General features: G+C 31.8%; 1 protein-coding gene across 1 annotated transcript; it reads right to left on the reverse strand.

Annotated features, from left to right (window-relative positions):
* Nucleotides 1-12,127: 12,127 nt before the first annotated feature.
* Nucleotides 12,128-17,336, reverse strand: LOC133783144 (NADPH--cytochrome P450 reductase). The gene is made up of 18 exons (XM_062222686.1): nucleotides 16,728-17,336; nucleotides 16,572-16,631; nucleotides 16,375-16,451; nucleotides 16,195-16,252; nucleotides 15,995-16,078; nucleotides 15,858-15,894; nucleotides 15,369-15,438; nucleotides 15,084-15,275; nucleotides 14,895-14,987; nucleotides 14,561-14,783; nucleotides 14,363-14,446; nucleotides 14,117-14,268; nucleotides 13,778-13,874; nucleotides 13,402-13,551; nucleotides 13,223-13,300; nucleotides 12,996-13,118; nucleotides 12,763-12,876; nucleotides 12,128-12,671 (listed from the first exon to the last, which is right to left on the reverse strand). Exons 1-18 carry the CDS (start codon nucleotides 17,085-17,087, stop codon nucleotides 12,591-12,593), a joined length of 2,133 nt encoding a protein of 710 aa, XP_062078670.1. The 5' UTR covers nucleotides 17,088-17,336; the 3' UTR covers nucleotides 12,128-12,590.
* Nucleotides 17,337-18,080: the final 744 nt, after the last annotated feature.

Consider the following 18,080-nt stretch of genomic DNA (forward strand, 5'->3'; position numbering starts at 1 on the left):
GGTTTCCAATCCCGTACTCGTGCCCAAGCCGAATGGCAAGTGGTGTACGTGCGTGGATTTTACAGACCTCAATAAAGCCTGCCCCAAAGACTGTTTCCCACTCCCGAGGATCGACCAGCTGGTCGATGCCACTGCAGGACACGAGATCCTCTCATTCATGGATGCATACTCTGGGTATAATCAGATTAGTATGCATCTCCTTGATGAGGATCACACTAGCTTTCGAACCGATACAGGGCTCTACTATTACAAGGTGATGCCCTTTGGTTTGAAAAACGCTAGTGTGACTTACCAAAGACTCATCAACCACATGTTTAAAGAGTTGATCGGGGAAAACATGGAAGTTTATGTCGACGACATGCTGGTTAAGTCGAAGAAAGCAAAAGGACATGTAAGGGATTTGCAGGAATGCTTCAACATCCTTAATAAATATAGGATGAAGTTGAATCCCCTTAAATGTTCTTTTGGAGTTGGATCAGGGAAGTTCTTGGGATTCATAGTTAACTCAAGAGGAATTGAAGCTAATCCCGAGAAGATAAAAGCCCTGATCGAGATGAAGTCGCTAGTGAAGATTAAAGATGTTCAAAGTCTGACTGAGAGAATCGCCGCCCTTAGTAGATTTATTCCAAAATCAACGGACAAGTGTGTCCCATTTTCAATATACTCAGAGGCAATAAGAAATTTGAATGGACAGATGAGTGCGAACAGGCCTTTCAAGCACTAAAAACGCATATGGCGCAACCACCCATCCTGTCGAAGCCAGTCGAGGATATATTTATAGGCCTTCGGGAATTTTTTTTAAAAAAAGTTGGATTAATCTGGGCCATTGGCCAGATTTCGTATCAGATCTGACACCTAGGGACAAATGACATGATGTACCATAAAATTGGCAGGCGAACGATCATGGGCAGAGTTTCAAGGCACTCAAGTACCTTGAGTGAGCAATACCCAGCTGACACATGTCCATACTCGAGTGTGTGACGGAACGGTTCCCGAAGGAAGTAGTTCAAAAGTTTCCTTCTCATAGGATTCAAACTAATACTTTGAGGGGGCAAAATGTTACACCCAAATTTCGAGACCTGAGATTGCGACCTCGAAAGCTGGATTCGTCAGATGTGAGCTCGTGATATCTAAAGTGCATGTTTGTGGTCCAGATGTCAAACCCTCGAAGCAAGGCGACAACCTCGAAAATATGTAACCTCAAAGTTCTTTCTAAGCTCGAAAGAACTTAGCATCTGGATATATCCGATATCGGGTGTCTTCGGGTCAGATAACTCAAGCTTAAAAAGAGTACAAGCTCGAAGTGTAATAGCCTCGAGTATCTATCTGCTCTGAGCTAACCTTGGAGTAAGACGGCTAGTTCCTGACTCATCCGTAAACCTCGACTTACTTGATGCTGGTTGCCGACCTTGAAGAATGTGATGAGTCATCTGATGTAACGCTCCCTGAACATTTAAAGATATTTATTGTTGTAACATCCCTACATTAAAGGGATATTAACGATTTTGTTACACGTTTCCTGGTCTTCAGGAGACGTTTCCTTGTAAATAGGAGTTACCGAATTTAATATCATTATTTTCATTAATAAACAAGAGTATCTTCCCGAAATATGTGGGAATAAACTCCCAAAACTCTCTATAAATAGAGAGTTCACGAACATTTGTAAAGGACGGATCTTTTGATATCTTGAGAGAAATTCTGGAGAATTCATCCCTGAAGGATTTCCAGAAAACTCCAAAGTCTTAATAAAATAGACTCGTTGACTAGGCAGAGTTAACTGTTGAACCACGTAAAATTCTTGTTGTTCTACTGTATTATTCATCTGCAGCATTGTTCCTATTGTTTAATTGCTCTACATTTTAAGTTAACGAAAAACGGCGTCAACAGTTTCCGTTAAATTTAACAATTTTTTATTTTTTTCTAATAACGTTAGTTTAAAGTCATATAAATAAGGTAAATAAATTTTAAAAAAAATCATCTAAATAAAGTAAATAAATTAAAAATAATAAATGAGTAATAATTTCTCATCACATATTTTAAAATTGTATATTAAAGTATTTAAATTATTCTATCAATTATGTTTTAAAAACTATAACAAAAAAATATTTATGTTTTTAAATTTATTATTTTATTTCTTTTACTAATTATTTATTTTGTCACTTTAATATTTTATATATCCAAGCATATATGTAATAATGAGATAAGACATAAATATTGTTGATCGCGTTTTTGGCCAACGACGTGAGAACGTCAAAAACGATGAAACCTTCAAGAGAAATAACACGACACAGACGGGTTTGAAAAGAAAATAAATAACACGCGCAATTTTTATAGTGGTTCAGCCCTAATATGTTGGTAATAGCCTAATCCACTTAGAGTTGTGATTATAGATCTGTACTCAAGATCAGATGAACTGAGCCAACTGAGTTTCTTCAGTACAGATTACAAGAATACAAGAATTCTTTCAGATGCAAGCATTTTCTCTCTCTAGAAAACTCAGACCCAAAATTTCCCAAAATTCTAAAAAGAAGCCGAAGACCCCTTCTCTAATCCCATAAGCCATATATTTATAAGCTTAGGATCATACATCTGCTATCCTCTAGAATCGGGATATTTTATTATATTTATTACATTTAAATTACAAAAATATTCAAAATGTAACAAAACACCAAATATGTGGGAAGAATGAGAGATTCCCGCGTATGCTAAGACCGGTTCTTATTGAAGCCGTTTATGGGAATCTTGACTTAGTCCTCCTTTATCTGGTCGACCCATATCTCCTTCAAGCTGGTCGAGCACACCTCTACTGGACAGTCACGCACTTAGCTGGTAGGATATACACTTGCTGGTCGGACATGTGCATGCTGGTAAGACATACAAGTGCTGGTCGGACACATGCATGCTGGACATATGCAAGTGCTGGTCGGACACATGCATGCTGGACATATGCAAGTGGTAGGACATGTTCATGCTGGTCTAACATGGCACTCTGGTCTAGCATGCCATGTCTCTCGTCTAACATGACACTCTGGTCTAGCATGCCATGTCTCTCCTCTAACATGGCACTCCGGTCTAGCATGCCACTCTTGGGCAGCAATGTCACTCCTGGGCAGTAATGTCGTGACTGGTCGGACAAGGTCATGCCTGGTCGGTCATGACACTTCTCAAGCCAGTCAAAATTTTATCACAACTCTGAGGAGTCAATGTATTTATTGACTATTTAATGTGTCTTTTACGGACCATGTATTGCCACTTGTCACTTCTATTGTCACGTCATCGATCTCCATTTTTTTGGGATAACAAATATATTTCTTATTTTTTTCGTATAGCTTTTTTAATGAGAAATTACTTATTTTAATTACGCTAGCCATTAATTGAATAATATATACTTATATATAAATTTTGTTCACTTTAATTTTTTTTAATTAAATAATTAAAATTTGATCAAATAAACTTTTAAAATTCATAGTTTTAATTCAGAATTTCTTAATATTTTATTATATTGAATATATTTTTCTAAAAGAATATTAGAAATAATTATTTAATTTCAAAATGAAAATCACCATATATAATATATAAATAAAAACATAAAAAAAGACTAAAATTTAAATTATTATGAACACTAAATTTCAAACTAATAAACAACATAAAATAATTTACTTTGATACTAAAATGTATCATATTTTTATATGTAAAAAGTATGTTTTTACAGATTCTTAGTTTAATGATTTTTTTAAATAAAAATTATGATACTATTTATTTCGTTTGAAAATATAGACAATATTTTGGATTAATTTTTTAAAATATGTTTGTGTCATTCTTTTATAATATATGACATTGTTTTTTATTTAAAATTTAAATGATAATTAAAAAATATAATAATTTCAAAATAAAACTAAACAAACGTGCATTGTACGTTACGTATACCTAGTATATTTAATATATATAAGTTTAACTCAAATATTGAAATAGAATTTTTTTTTTTGCTAGAAAGAGTTATAAAGGGTAAATTTTTCTTAAAATGCAACATTAAGAGAAATATGTTTAATTTAGCACTTGATTTTATTTGTAGAACATATTAGTTGTTTTATTTCAAAAATAATATAACCTATATTTTAAGAGGCATTTCACAAAAAACTAAAAGTGACTTGTTTTTTGTTTAGTAGCTATTGTTGTGTATTTGTTATGAGTAAAAATACAACAGCAACAGAATTCCCATTTTAAATATTGTACTTAATTATTGAAAAAGATCACAAAATTTTAAAATAAAGATGTGTAGCTTCTGTAAACTATCAAACCATTTAGTTTACTTATACATTGTAAAAATGGTGGCCAATATAAAATATAATAATTTTATATAAAATGGTATTTTTTTTTTTAATTTGGGGTATTTTATATAAAATTAAAACTTGAAACCTTTCTAACACAGGCCCGACCCACATATACCAGGATCGGGCCACCTTAAATCACATGTTGGGATTTATTGTTAAATTTTTGTCATTATTTATTAAGTATATGTTTTTCTTTTATTTGCCCATATATATTTAGTTATATATATTTATATATAGAAAGTAAAAAGAAGATATAACCATTATAAAAATTTAAATGGGCAGTGTAACTTAATCTAGTACAATTTATAGATACAAATATAATGGGGAAAATTACACAAAATACTAATTTTCGTTAAAAAATTATATTTTTACAGTCAAACATTTTTGTTTTTCAATTTCACGGTTTTAAGGAAATTTTTACATTTTTACGATTTTTTTTTTGTATTGTTTTCAAGTTGTTTTTAGGTTTTTTTTTTTGTGTTTTCATGTTGTTTTTATGTTTTTTTTTTATTGATTCAGTGAATTGTTTTTTAGTTTTTTTTCCTAAAAACCGTATTTTTCGAAATTATGAAACTTTGAAAATTGTATTTTTGAAAACTTAAGTACGTATTTTTGAAGAAAAAAAATTAAGAACCGTAAAGAAGTAAAAAAAAATGTATTTAAGAAAAAATCTCAATATAATAAGTGTAAAAGCTTATATACTATCGTCATTTGTTTAAAATATAAAGAAAGACTACGTGTGTTTGATGAGTCATATTATGTCATACTGTATTATATCGTATTATAATGAATTGTGTTTTATAGCATATTTTTATATGTGAAAATTACATTTTATATGAGTTTTTTAATAAAGTTTTCAAAAATATAACTTTTTTTTTACAAGTATTATTTTATGGCTTTTAAAACTTCTATTTCCTTCTATGGGATTTTTTTTCCCATATTTTTGTAAAAAAATCATTATTATGCCATATTTTTTTCCCATAATCTGATTTTTTTTAATTAAATTTGTCTATACAAATCAAGAAAAGTTTAATTACCATATTTTTGCATATTAATAGCTAAAAAGTCATATTTATAAAAAAATCTCTTTTTATATAGAAATATGTTTGATATTGTTTTTTAAGTAAATTCTAAAATAATAATAAAAACGCCCATTGTAATTTCTTTTCATTTTCTTTAACACATCAAAAATTGGGCCTAGTTCTAACTTTCACTTTAGTAAATGGGCTCATTCTTAGGCCCAAATAATACATGAGCCCACGATCCCTTTGTTCTGGTAGGTTTTCTATGAGTTGTGGTAAAAATTTAAAAATAAATTAAAATATTAAAACTTGATAGATTTCTGTTGTATCAAAATATTGAAATGGGGTCTTTGCAATTTAAGGTTTATTTTAAAAAAAAAAAAAAGTGATATTTCATATAAATTCAAAGTCTAGTTTTTGTGCATTTTTAATAATGTTCATTTTTAAGCATAAATATATGTTCAGTGAGATTGAATGTGTAGTGGGCATAAAATGATTAATAGGACTGGAAATTCATTGCTTTCAAGACTTGTGCATCAAATCATATGAACTCTTAACTAAAGATTTTAAAAACTTTTTTCTCCATTTAATTAATGAGCAAAACTATATAATAATAATAATAATTTTACAAATAAATAAATAATAATAATTAGTTCAACAACCCACTCGAAAGGTTTCACTCATTCATATCTTGGTTGTTTTGTAATGAGTAGACATGTGGGTTCTTTACTTGTTTTCTTCTATATTTGTTATTTGTGGCTAAGATTCATCAAACGTGCCATACTCTTTCTTTATCAAATAGCTCAAATAATAAAAAAAAACTGTGGCTTTTAAAAAGTAGAAATTGAAAGATTTGAGGGTCTAGAAGGGTCCTTCACCAACACCATCCAATTAATTTCTTTGAATATTTTTGGTGAATATTTAATGGAATAATGGGAAATTAGAATTGAAAACCTATAACAACTTCTTTTTTTCCTTTTCCATAGGATGTTGTACCACTTTAGTTCATGAACTTTGAATTAAAATTATTTGCTACATAGTAATAGTATATTATTGACTTATTGTTGTTATAATATTTATAGTATTTTTTGGCAATTATTTATAGTATTTTAATTAAATTACTATGTGATAAATTAGAGGTATGAAAAATCATACTTTGTGAAAATGTAACATTTATTTGGATAGACAAATCTTGTTATAGATTTGTAACTCTTGTAACTCTCAAATATTCACCAAATTAAATATGTAAATGAGAGCTACATATCTTTAAATTTGAATTTCATAAGTTATTATGTTTGATAGTTGCTGGAGACATGATTTTGACTGTAATTAGGTGTATAAAAGTTACAAAATTAAATGAGAATGAATTTGGACGTTTTATGTGACAAAAAGGTAAAATTGGAATTTGACAGCACTCTTAGGTCGCGACCTACACTGTGTGAAGCCGCGACCTAGGTTGCTGATATCAAATCCCAATTTTGCATTCTAGAAGGTTTTGAACATTTGAAACCATTCTTGTAACTTCAATTTCTTCCTTTTAATTTCTTAAACACCTAATTATTCATTGGTAACAGTCAAGGATGATGGTGGAGTTTGAAATTCAAAAAGTGAACCAAAACTTTATGAATAGAAACTATTATGCTCACTTATGAATAAGATTTTTCCATCTATTTTTGCACTTGTCTAGAAAAAATAAGGCTTGATAACTCCAAAGAGATATTTCTTACACTTTGATAACTATCATCACTTTAGTAGTGTGAGGGGAAGTTTTACTTTCTTCTTCTATATATCTTGTCATCTGTTATCATATTTATGTGTATTGATTTTGGTTAGAGTTGTAATCTCCTCATTTTGCTCTCCATAAGATATATTGTAAACTTTGTCCTTAGAGTTATATTCTTGAGGTTTCCTCCATTGTTATAATATTCTCTAACAATTATAATGCAACAAAATAATCCATGTTTGACCACTTTTGTGCCCTCCAAAATCAACTTTGTCCATTGGAAATTAAGCTATACAAATTAGGGGTGGGCAACATCCAAACCAATCCAATTATACTGAACCAATTCAATCCAATTACAATTTGATTAGATTAGATTGGATTTGAACAATTTGATTTTGATTGGATTGGATGGCAGATAACACTGTCAAAATCCAATTAAAAATCGATCAAATTCAATTACATATAATATATATATTAAAATATATTGAATTATTTATATTTCTTTAAATATATTAAAAAATATTTATATTTATTTTAATACATTATTATTGACTAACTATTAGTCTTCCTATGTACACTTCCACACCTAATTAGAGGAGAAAATACTAAAAATACACATCAATTCTACTCCCCTCTCATTTTCAATACTACTTCAAGCTTTTAGTTTGATTAAATTTGTAAGGATGATAATTTTATGTAATTTGAATCTAAATGAATGGTATTGTTTAGTTTTTAAGTGATTTTTAAAAAAAAATTAAGTTAATATTAAAAATCAAGTTCCAACTCAGTTTCGAAAGAAAAAAAAATAGGTTACAACTCGAAATCCAATTAAATAACCAAATCAATTTAATTATTAATTGGATTAGATGATGATTTTCAAAATTTAATTTTTAATTGGATTGAATTTGATTAGTATAAAAATATTGGATTGAATTGGATCGAATGTCCATCCCTAATACAAATTATGGTAAGCATGACTAATGAAGTGAGTAGACCAATCCAAAAATGGTGTTTATTACAAAGTTTTCTTTACCACAAACGTAAACTAGCACTCAATTCCTTTAATATTTAACTTAATTGCTCTTATATCCTTAAAGTAATTAAGTGAATGTTACCTTTCATTTTCTAACCTAATACTTTAGATGTTTATTTCACTACTACTACTACTACTATTATTATTATTATTATTAATCTATTTTAATTTTTAGGTGGATTATAATAGCCTTTCTTGCGGAAGTTCTAGATGTATTTGGAGGGCTTTTTTTTTCGAATTCAATATTCACTTCTCATTACATATGTTTCTTTTTTATTTTATAGTTATTGTTTAAAATTTCTTTCTTCTTGGTTGTTTTTCTTATGAAGCGACCAATGGATTAATCTGCATATCTTTTGGTTAGACAACAAATTGGTTTATTTCCTTTTGTCAATCTTAGTGTGATTAGTGCAGAAGAAAAAAAAAAAAAAAAGAGTAGGCCATTCCTATTCTATACTATTCTCAAAAATTAGAGCATGACTTCATGTGGGTGACAATATTGAAATTAAGCTATGATTTTTATAGTGAAATTTACCTATATATGATTGACTTTTGATGCTATGATTGTAGCGTCCCAAAATTCATAATAAGATTTAGTACATTAATTAGCGTGTCGAGAGGGCACGAGTGAGATTTGTGTGAATTATATTATAATATAATTGAGTATGTATGATTTATGTGTATTGAATGTGTTTAAAGACCTGTTTTTGTTAAAAATAAGCATTTTTGTAATTTTGACCCGTTAAGGGTATATTTGTAATTTTTGTGTGTAAGTGCATTGAGACCACATGAGTGTATTCTTTCGAGCGGTTTTAGCAGAAAAGTTACAACAGGGATAAATACCCGACTCGAGTCGAGCCTAGGGGTATTTTGGGAATTTTCATATTTTGAGAGTATTGATAAAATTAATTGGTGGAATAGTTGTGATTGATGGATTTAGTTGATAAATTAGAGATTAATGGTGTACTTAGAGGTTTAGTGGGAATTATAAGCAAATGACTAAAATACTCTTGGGTATGATTGAGGGGTATTTGAGTGGAAAGGGTATTTTAGGCTATTTGTCTTTACTTGTTGATGATAGAAACTACTTGGACAACTGAATTGCACCTTCTATTCCACTCATTTAATTGAATTTAAGTTGGGACTTTTGGATTTGAAAGGGAATTGGGGTTTTTAGCTCTAGTTTATGAATTGTAAGTTTAAGGCTTGAATTGGTGTGTTTGGTGGTGTCTTGTTATTGTGTTGTGTGGGTTGTGTTGTTGCTTTGAGGTCGGATTTGTGTCCAAAAGTTGCTGGAAATCTGTCTGGGATGAGGTATTTGGGGTCTGAAATCGCAGGGAACCATTTGGGGAAGAATTGGGATTTCTGGACTATGATTTGAGTTTCTATGGACCTAGCGATATCGCGCTTGTGTCCCAGAAGCCCTTGAATTGTCCAATAGCGTGACTGCACTAAGGCCCCAGAAAGCCCAATTTTTCTGAGGGCGCGACCGCGCCTAAGGGATGGCTTGGTGGACGATTCAATTATCTTGTTGAATGAAATTGGAGGTCCCGAGAGCTCGGGTTTAACTTTAAAGCCCGTAATTAGACTCATATATCTCATATATGTATATCTCAAATTTAAATACAAATTAGTGAAGTGATAAATTAATAATTTTGTAGGTTGTGTTTCTATTTTGACAAGAACATACCAATGATTAAAGAACAAGTCAAAACAACATGTATAATTATTTTGAATTTGAATTATAGGACGATTAAGATATGAGGTTACAATTAGTCTATTCGTATTCATTTTTTTTATTTTTTTGTTTATTAAATTCCAAAATAGGTTTTATACTTTTTAACATCTTTCTGATTCAACTAAAATTACTTTTTATATTTTGTCCAAAAAAAATATTCTTGATGTTTTTTAAAAAAATTCTAGAACTCACCTAAAAATTAAAAAGAAAAATAGAACAAAAATAACTCTTGTTATAGATTTAAACAAACGTTTTAATATTAATAATCTGACATTATAAATTAAATACAAATTTTTTTAATAAATAAAAGCATATTATTAGTTTTATTTAATTAATTAAAATAAAATAATTATTAATATATTAAGTGTTGATATTTTCGGTATTAGAAAAATAATATTTGACTTAATCTCCTACCTGAGTTTTTTTAGTGTGTGTTTTTATCATATGATTCATTGTCTAAATTTTCTTATTAAATATCAACGAAGAAATCAAATATATTTTTTAAAGTCTTCTTATAGCAAATAGTGAATCAAACCATGACTATTCTTCAATTAATAAATAAATAAACATGTAAGGGCCCTAGCCCTAACCCTCTTATGCTTTGATTATGTATTGATTGAATATCATCAAATTAGTTTTTGAATAACTTGACAAGTACTTAAACCAAATTCATAGGCGCTGGTTGGTGATATTAATCTCATCAATCTTTTTTTTTTATCCATCTCACTTTATTATTATTAATCCAAGTAAAAATAATAATTTTTTTTGCAGCAGTAAAAATAATAAATTTAAATCAGGTCAAAATGAATATCAGTGTTATTTTATTTTTCTCTCTCCTGTTCCTTGCCAAATAAAATTACTAATTAGCTCAGGTTTCTTTATGTGGTTGTTGAGTATTACTGTTCATATGTTGGACCCCTCAGCTGAAAAGGTCTCTATTTTTCTCTATATATTTTTTTATATAAATATATATATTTATATATCTAAATCACACAGATAATAAATTATTTTTTTATGCTATTGTTAATATTTGTTATTTTAGTAATCGAAACAAGAAAGCCACTTCGTCCGACCAATATTTTATCAAAGAAATATTGTAACAAATCAATAAACAATTCATTTTCGTAGTGATCAAGTAGTGTATTTTTTTTTCAATATTAATTAATTTTATACAAGTTATTATTTTATCCATGATGGGAACATGTCCATTGTTTCTTGACTAGCAAACAAACATTACTCAATCAAATCTAAGTTTATAATTCACAAAATTTTGATTTGATATCAATTGTTGGATTATTAAAAAAAAGTCCAATACATACAATAAATGCTTGTTTTAAAATGAATGCACAAATTAATGTTTTCCTTTATAACGTGATATCATATTAGTAGAATATGACCAGGTATGACATCAATTACTTCATCTAGTTAGACAAGTAATGTTTGCTTAGTATTATAAATTCTCAAATATATTGAGGTATTTTTTTATTGGGGCTTCATTTTAAGCCATATCGGTATAGCTTTCAGTGTTCTCAACTTTTGAATAGTTTTCAGCGCGATTTTTTTTATGACCGTGTATATTGTAGCTATTTAGAGCATTCTGCAAATTTTCAGAAAATTCTGATTAGTTTACAATACCGAAAACTAGGTTCAAACATGTTATTAAACGTATGACTAATTTTTTTTATGCGCGTAGAAAACATGTTTAAACCTAGTTTTCGGTACTATAAACTATTAGAAATTTTCTGAAAATTTGCAGAATGCTCTAAATAGCTACAATATACACAGTTATAAAAAAAAATCGCACCAAAAATAAGTCGAGAAACCTTGAAAACCCTACCGATAGGGCTTAAAGTGAAGCCCACAAAAAATTGTCATATATATACATATATATATATTGTGATATTCCACAATAATCAACACATTTTATTGTCATTGATCAACTATTTTACTAAATACACATTAATTATCTAGTTAATTAATATTAAAAGAAGGTTCGAGAAGCAATTTTATAAATATTTGTATAATGTCAAATATTTTTTGCAAACTAATTTTAAAAGTAAAATGTTTAACATAACATGCTATCTACATATTCTCAGTCATACCAACCCCTACAATTTTACTTTATTTTAGGAACAACAACAGGGAAATCCCATTTTTGAAAATAAAAATGATTTCAAGTATAAAATTTGAGCTTTGTTATATAAAAAGAGGCTTATCACATTGGTATTTGGTGAGCAAAGAAAGCTTAATGTAGGTGTGTAAAGCAAGATAAAAGGAGGATAAGAGAATTAACAAACTTGAATATAATACATCCATGTGAAGAAATTACAAAATAGAAAAACAAGACCATTAATAATCTGCCATTTTGAACCATATTTTGTGGTTCATAATACAGGGGAAAATTTAAAGTCCATAATAATAAAAATAAAAAAAATAAGAAAAAGAAAAAGACTATGCCTAGCCCATAATTATTGTGTTTGTATTATATATAAATTACAAGAACAAAAAAATTTCACATTCGAAGAGTTAAAAGAATCACCAGAGGACCGAGAGTGCTATACGACCTCAACAGGAGCTATTTTGCCCATTTCAAAGAGCACAAAATGGAAGGCTTCATCATGATTATAATAAAGCCCTCATATACGTACTACACCAACTTGGCTTTTGGTTTGGCCAATCTTTTTATGCATTTAATATTGTATTTTAAACCCTTGTATTTCATTCCCTTTTTAAGGTTTTATGGTTACCACACATCACGCAGATACCTGCCATTCATTTGCAGATTTTTCACCAAGCTCTCAGCTTTCGAGCTGTCCAGAGATCCCTGTAGTCAACCGATGGCAAGATTTCGTCACAAACACGAATACGTAAACCAAATCTATTCTGGCTTTAGAACATAATTCAGATTAACGTACCTGTTCCTGAGCAATGGTGTGAAGAGTTCGGTGAACGTCACGAGCCATGCCCTTGGCGTCACCACAAACATATACATAAGCTCCTTCGGATATCATGTTCCAGATGTCTGCAGCCTGAATTAGAATTGAACAAACATGTGGTTATATTTCAAACTAATTAAAAATTCGTACCACCAACAACATTTTCAGAACGTTGAGATAAAGTGGTAGTGGAAGTAGGTAAGGTGGGATACCTTTTGCATCATTTTATGCTGCACGTATTCCTTAGTAGGTCCCTCCCGTGAGAATGCAACCACTAGTTCAGAAAGTGCGCCAGTTTCTACAAAGTTGCTCAGCTCTTCTTCATAAATGTAGTCCTGGAAGATTAGGAATGAACAAAAATGGAAATACTTTTCAGCACCATTATTAAACCTCATTAACACAGGAGAGTTATTCTAATATGTATTAGGGAGTCACTTACCAATCTACGGTTTCTGCATCCGAAGAACAATACTGAGGGTCCCATATCTGCTCCAGATTCTTTAAGAGCCAATCTTTCCTGATAAAGTAAATTTTTGTTTAGGTTACATTCCCTGATTTTGCAAATCAATCAAAGACAAATTGACTAAACTTTTAAAAGAGTTAGTTTGCGAATAGAACCTGCAGGAAACCTCTGAAAGGAGCCAATCCAGTGCCAGGGCCAATCATGATTATAGGTACTTTCGGATCAGCAGGAAGCTTGAAGTTCGACTGTCTAATAAAAATAGGTGCCCAACTGCAATCATCACTTTTCTCAGCAGGCACAGCATTCTGAAGAAAAAAAAATCCAGATCAATTCTCAGGCCATTTGAAATTTAACTTGATAAGTAAAAGAAAACCAAGGTAATGCTAGAATGCGGAAACTGAATCAAACATATGGAGTATATGATGGAAAACAATATTGGTAATACACCGTGTAAAGGGGTTGCAGATGAGCAACTATCGCATACAAACATTGCATTAATAAGGTTTTACCAGTGAAAATTACAAAACATACCTTCATCCAAGTAGAGCACACTCCTTTGTGAATACGTCCAGCTGGTGTTTTCTCATATACTAATGCACAAGTAACATGAACTCTAGATGGAGCCATTCTGTTGAAAATATTTGAGGGTAAGTACACTACATTGACTTGAAAAAGAAAGGAAAACAAATATTCACAGAAAGGGATCAATGACCAAAAATCTTCCGATCATAATTAACTCCATTCTTATAGTACATGGTTTGCAATTGACATTAAACTAGTGAATATATAGGGAAAATTCTGAGCAGGGAAGGGTTGTAGCTTGTTTTTTAATAACTTAAAGCAGTTTAGTTAAATGACAAAATCCTCTACCTTGGAGATGAAGAGATTGAATAGTATCGAGGCAGCAAGCGTGGGGCCACTGCTGCAAAGAATACACCAAGTGGGGGCTTGGCTGAAGGAAATTCGGCCATGATCTCAAGGAGGCTTCTCTGACTTGCAACCACCCATTGTGAATATTCATCCTGCATTAAAGTGCAATAAAAATTAGATATTGAACAGAAAGTGGTAACAAGAACATGACTAATAAAAGTCAGTATATTCATGAGATTCACAAACCTTTCCAGCAGGGGATGAAAGATGTCTTAATCTATCAGCTTCAGCTGGGTTAGAAGCATGGGCTGCTAAAGCAAGCAAGGCAGACTGGAAAATAAATGCACAGGAACTATTAGTTACTGGAAGACAAATGTTCACTTAAATCAGTTATAAAAGCTACAAGATAGAACTAATAGTAATGATAGTGAAAGGTAAACAAACCTTTTTGGGAGAACTTAAAAGATCTGCATACTGCGTCAGTGCAGTTCTTACGGTGCAGGGAGGGAAAGGAGGTGGTAAAGAATTTCCTAGAGATGTTCCATCTTCTTTATCGGTATGGACGGAGAAGTATGTTTCAGGAGACAAGCCCAATAAGTTGAGAGCCTCTTCTACAACTTCAGGAAGATTTTCACAGTAGACACCAACATGGTCCCCTGTTTCATAGCTGAAAAAAAAATCGAATCTAAGGCTAAGAAACAAAACAGAAAAAAAACATAGGAAAGAGATGATTTTGGAGGAAAAACCAAAAAACAGTAACCAGGAAAAAGCAACTTACGAAAGCCCAGTGCCAGAAATCTCGAACTCCAGGTGAGTGCAAGAACGATCAGATTCAGGAGTATGAAGCTCCTTTCTAACAGCCACATTAGCCCTTCATGGAGAAAACAACAGAAAGGTGAGATTTTATATTGCACAAGTGGAAGACAAATTAAACCAGAGTATCAAGAAAAGCATTATTAATAAATACCTGCATGGATGTTGAGCATCATAAACAGCGTGCCCATTTGCATTAGCCCAGCTCTTCTTCTCAAGTGATGCATCAGCGGGGTCATGAAAAACTACACGGTATTCTAATACAGCAGCAGTGTAAGGGGTAGAAACAGTTGCATCATCCTCATCTCTAAGCAACTGGTCCAATTCTGGCCATACCAATTCTCTCCTATAAAATCATTCAATGCGGAAAGAATGTTATTATTCAAGAACTAAAATGTAGTAAATTTGTTATATTCACTGAGAAGCAATATAAAAATACCAAGCAGTGAAGTCATCCTCAATGCATTGGTCATCATCTCCAAGACCCACTGGGACAAGGCGCTTTGCACCTGCAAGTGCAAATAATCAATTATGACATTATGTTAACCAACTTAAGACATTACAGAAAAAATTGTTTCAAGAAGACATCACTGAAAAGCTCTTCTAAGATTGAATGATAATCATTTATTGGGTATCAACTATCAACCCAACAACAGTAATGCTAGAAACACACTTTTGATACACACCACATGCACACACTGATGTGGCATGTTTTTAAACCACACATAAATGGTGGTTAAAAAACATGCCACATAAAGTGTCTCTTGCATTACTGCTCAACCCAAAGAGAAAGCACCCCATGGGTTCATTATAGCAAGAAACAATTAGCATGTAGCATTGCTTTACGACGGCACATTATCATCATATATATCATTGCAAAGTTAATAGTAACAAAATACATGTTAACCAACTAGGGAAATAAACTTACCCTGCTCTACAAAGATATCATCCACTACCTTGGCCACCTGATCAACAAGTACATTAAAAAGAAGAAAAAAAAAGACATTAAGCAACGCATAAGCCACAAATACACAAGTAGAATGAAACATGCAAAATATCTCGAACCTTATTGAAATGTTCATACTGCCTGTTACCCAGACCAAATACTCCGTACTTCAGATTCTGAAGCCATTCCCCTCTCTCATTACCCTGAACCAACAATCGCACATTCATTTTCAATATCAATTCAGAAGAAAAACCATAATCGTGATTCGCTAATCTTTCAAAGAGAGAAAAAATGGAAACTTGAAATCCATTCAATTTACCTCTGAGAACCATTTGTAAAACCTTGCAGCGTTATCGGTTGGCTCACCATCACCATATCTATACACCCAAAACCAATCAAATCAGAAATCGTACAAAACAAAGGATCGAGCAATACATATGCATACATTCACATATATATTTATATAAAATGTCCATTGAAATTGAAAGTTGAAACTCACGTGGCCAAGAAGAAGAATGCAATACTCTCTTTCTTCAATTTCTCCTCATATTCTTCGTCATCAGCCGCATAATCATCCTAAAAACCGTCCATCCCAGTTAGAATAAAAACAAAAGTCAAAACTTCATGTTCAGAAAAAGAATAAAAGTGAATCCAGCCCAAATCAAAAGTCAGTCGTTGAAAGAAAGTCAACAGTACCATATCCACAACTCTAAAAACGGCCTTTTCATACCGAACCTTTGCCTCCTCCGCCAAAGCCTATTATTCACAAAACATCCCAAACCAATCAATATACAAAAAACCAAACCAAACACGCCCTATGCCTACAACGTTTGTTATGGTTAAGTATCAAACCTTAGCAAAACCTTCAGCGGTTCCAGTCTGCGTTCCAAAGAAGATGGTAACCTTCTTCTTACCATCATCAACTTCAACCTCAGGCTCTCTAACAACCAAAGGCTTAGGAGGCTCCAACACCTTGGATTTCTGACCACTGGATCGCCGCCACATAAGAACTACAAAGCATCCAATCAGTACAGCAACAGAGGTGGTCAAGATTGTGACGAGCTCACGATTCTCCATTATCAACGAAGCAACCTCAGCAACGGTGGAATCCGACGACATATTCGAGGGGTCCACCTTCGCACCTTTGATGATCGCGGTCATCAGATCCAACGGCGACAGTTTCATGGAGCTAGTAGATGACGAAGACTCCATTACTCTAAAAAATTCAACCAAATTTTACCTAACCAAGCAATTCGATAATTCCAAGAGAGAGGGAGAGACAGCAATATTCCAGATTCCGGCCACCGGAAAAACACAATCGATCGACTGACCAATCTGTAGAGGTTGAGAATTTGGTGGTGGCGAATTCGAGGTGAGAGACTCTCTCTCTCTTAGGGAGGTGGGTGAGGTAGTTGAAGAGAGAGAAAGCGAGAGAGCCTAAAACTGAAGAACGGAGGAGAAAGAAGAGGTGTTTATATATATTCACTCACAATAATTTATTAAAAATAAATAATTAAAAAAAAAATTGGGGTGGTGAGAGGTAGAAGGCGAGAGGGAAAGAGATAAATATGGTGTGTGTTGGTGTATGCGTGCGCGCGCGTGGGGAGCGTGTGAGTGTTTGTGACCAAACCAACGCCTACCAAACCAGACTAGTCAAAGTGAACCTCACCTAACACCTTATTTAACCATGGTTAACTTAACTTAACACACTTTCTCTCTCTCCTTTTAGTTTCTCACTATTTGGAGTAAAGGAAGTAGATACAAAGCTTCTTTTTTTTTTGCCCTCTTCCAAAAATGCCCTTTTATGTCGGCTTTATTATGTATTTTTTTTAAAAACAAAAAAAATACATAATATTATTTACCTTTTAACCATTCCAATAACAATTTCAACTTTTAATGATATTATCTAATTTTTGTAGCAATTTGGAATTGATGCGTGTGATACCAATGCCGAAAGAAATCGGAGTTGGAAAATAATTTGAACTTGATAATGACACGTTTAACATATGTATTACTAATTTAATGTTTTAATTAAACTTAACGACATATATATGTATTTTTTAGACTCCTCAAAAAAAACTAAATAGCATGTATACGAGTGAAATTCAAACAAACGTGAATAGGAAAAAAAATTGAAATATTATAGTTGTGAATCGCTGCACCACCTTGATTGCCGGCTGCAAAGCTTTGTCACCGGCCGACACA

This window comes from Humulus lupulus, chromosome 6, assembly GCF_963169125.1.
Source record: "Humulus lupulus chromosome 6, drHumLupu1.1, whole genome shotgun sequence".
Taxonomy (NCBI): Eukaryota; Viridiplantae; Streptophyta; class Magnoliopsida; order Rosales; family Cannabaceae; genus Humulus; species Humulus lupulus.

What these genes read in the sequence shown, in the direction of transcription:
- LOC133783144 (XM_062222686.1), bottom strand. Translation starts at nt 17,087, where the DNA reads ATGGAGTCTTCGTCATCTACTAGCTCCATGAAACTGTCGCCGTTGGAT. An exon ending in GATGCTCAACATCCATGCAG is followed by an intron (nt 14,988 to 15,083) that starts GTATTTATTAAT and finishes TTCTCCATGAAG; the next exon opens with GGCTAATGTGGCTGTTAGAA. An exon ending in TTTTAAGTTCTCCCAAAAAG is followed by an intron (nt 14,447 to 14,560) that starts GTTTGTTTACCT and finishes TTTATTTTCCAG; the next exon opens with TCTGCCTTGCTTGCTTTAGC.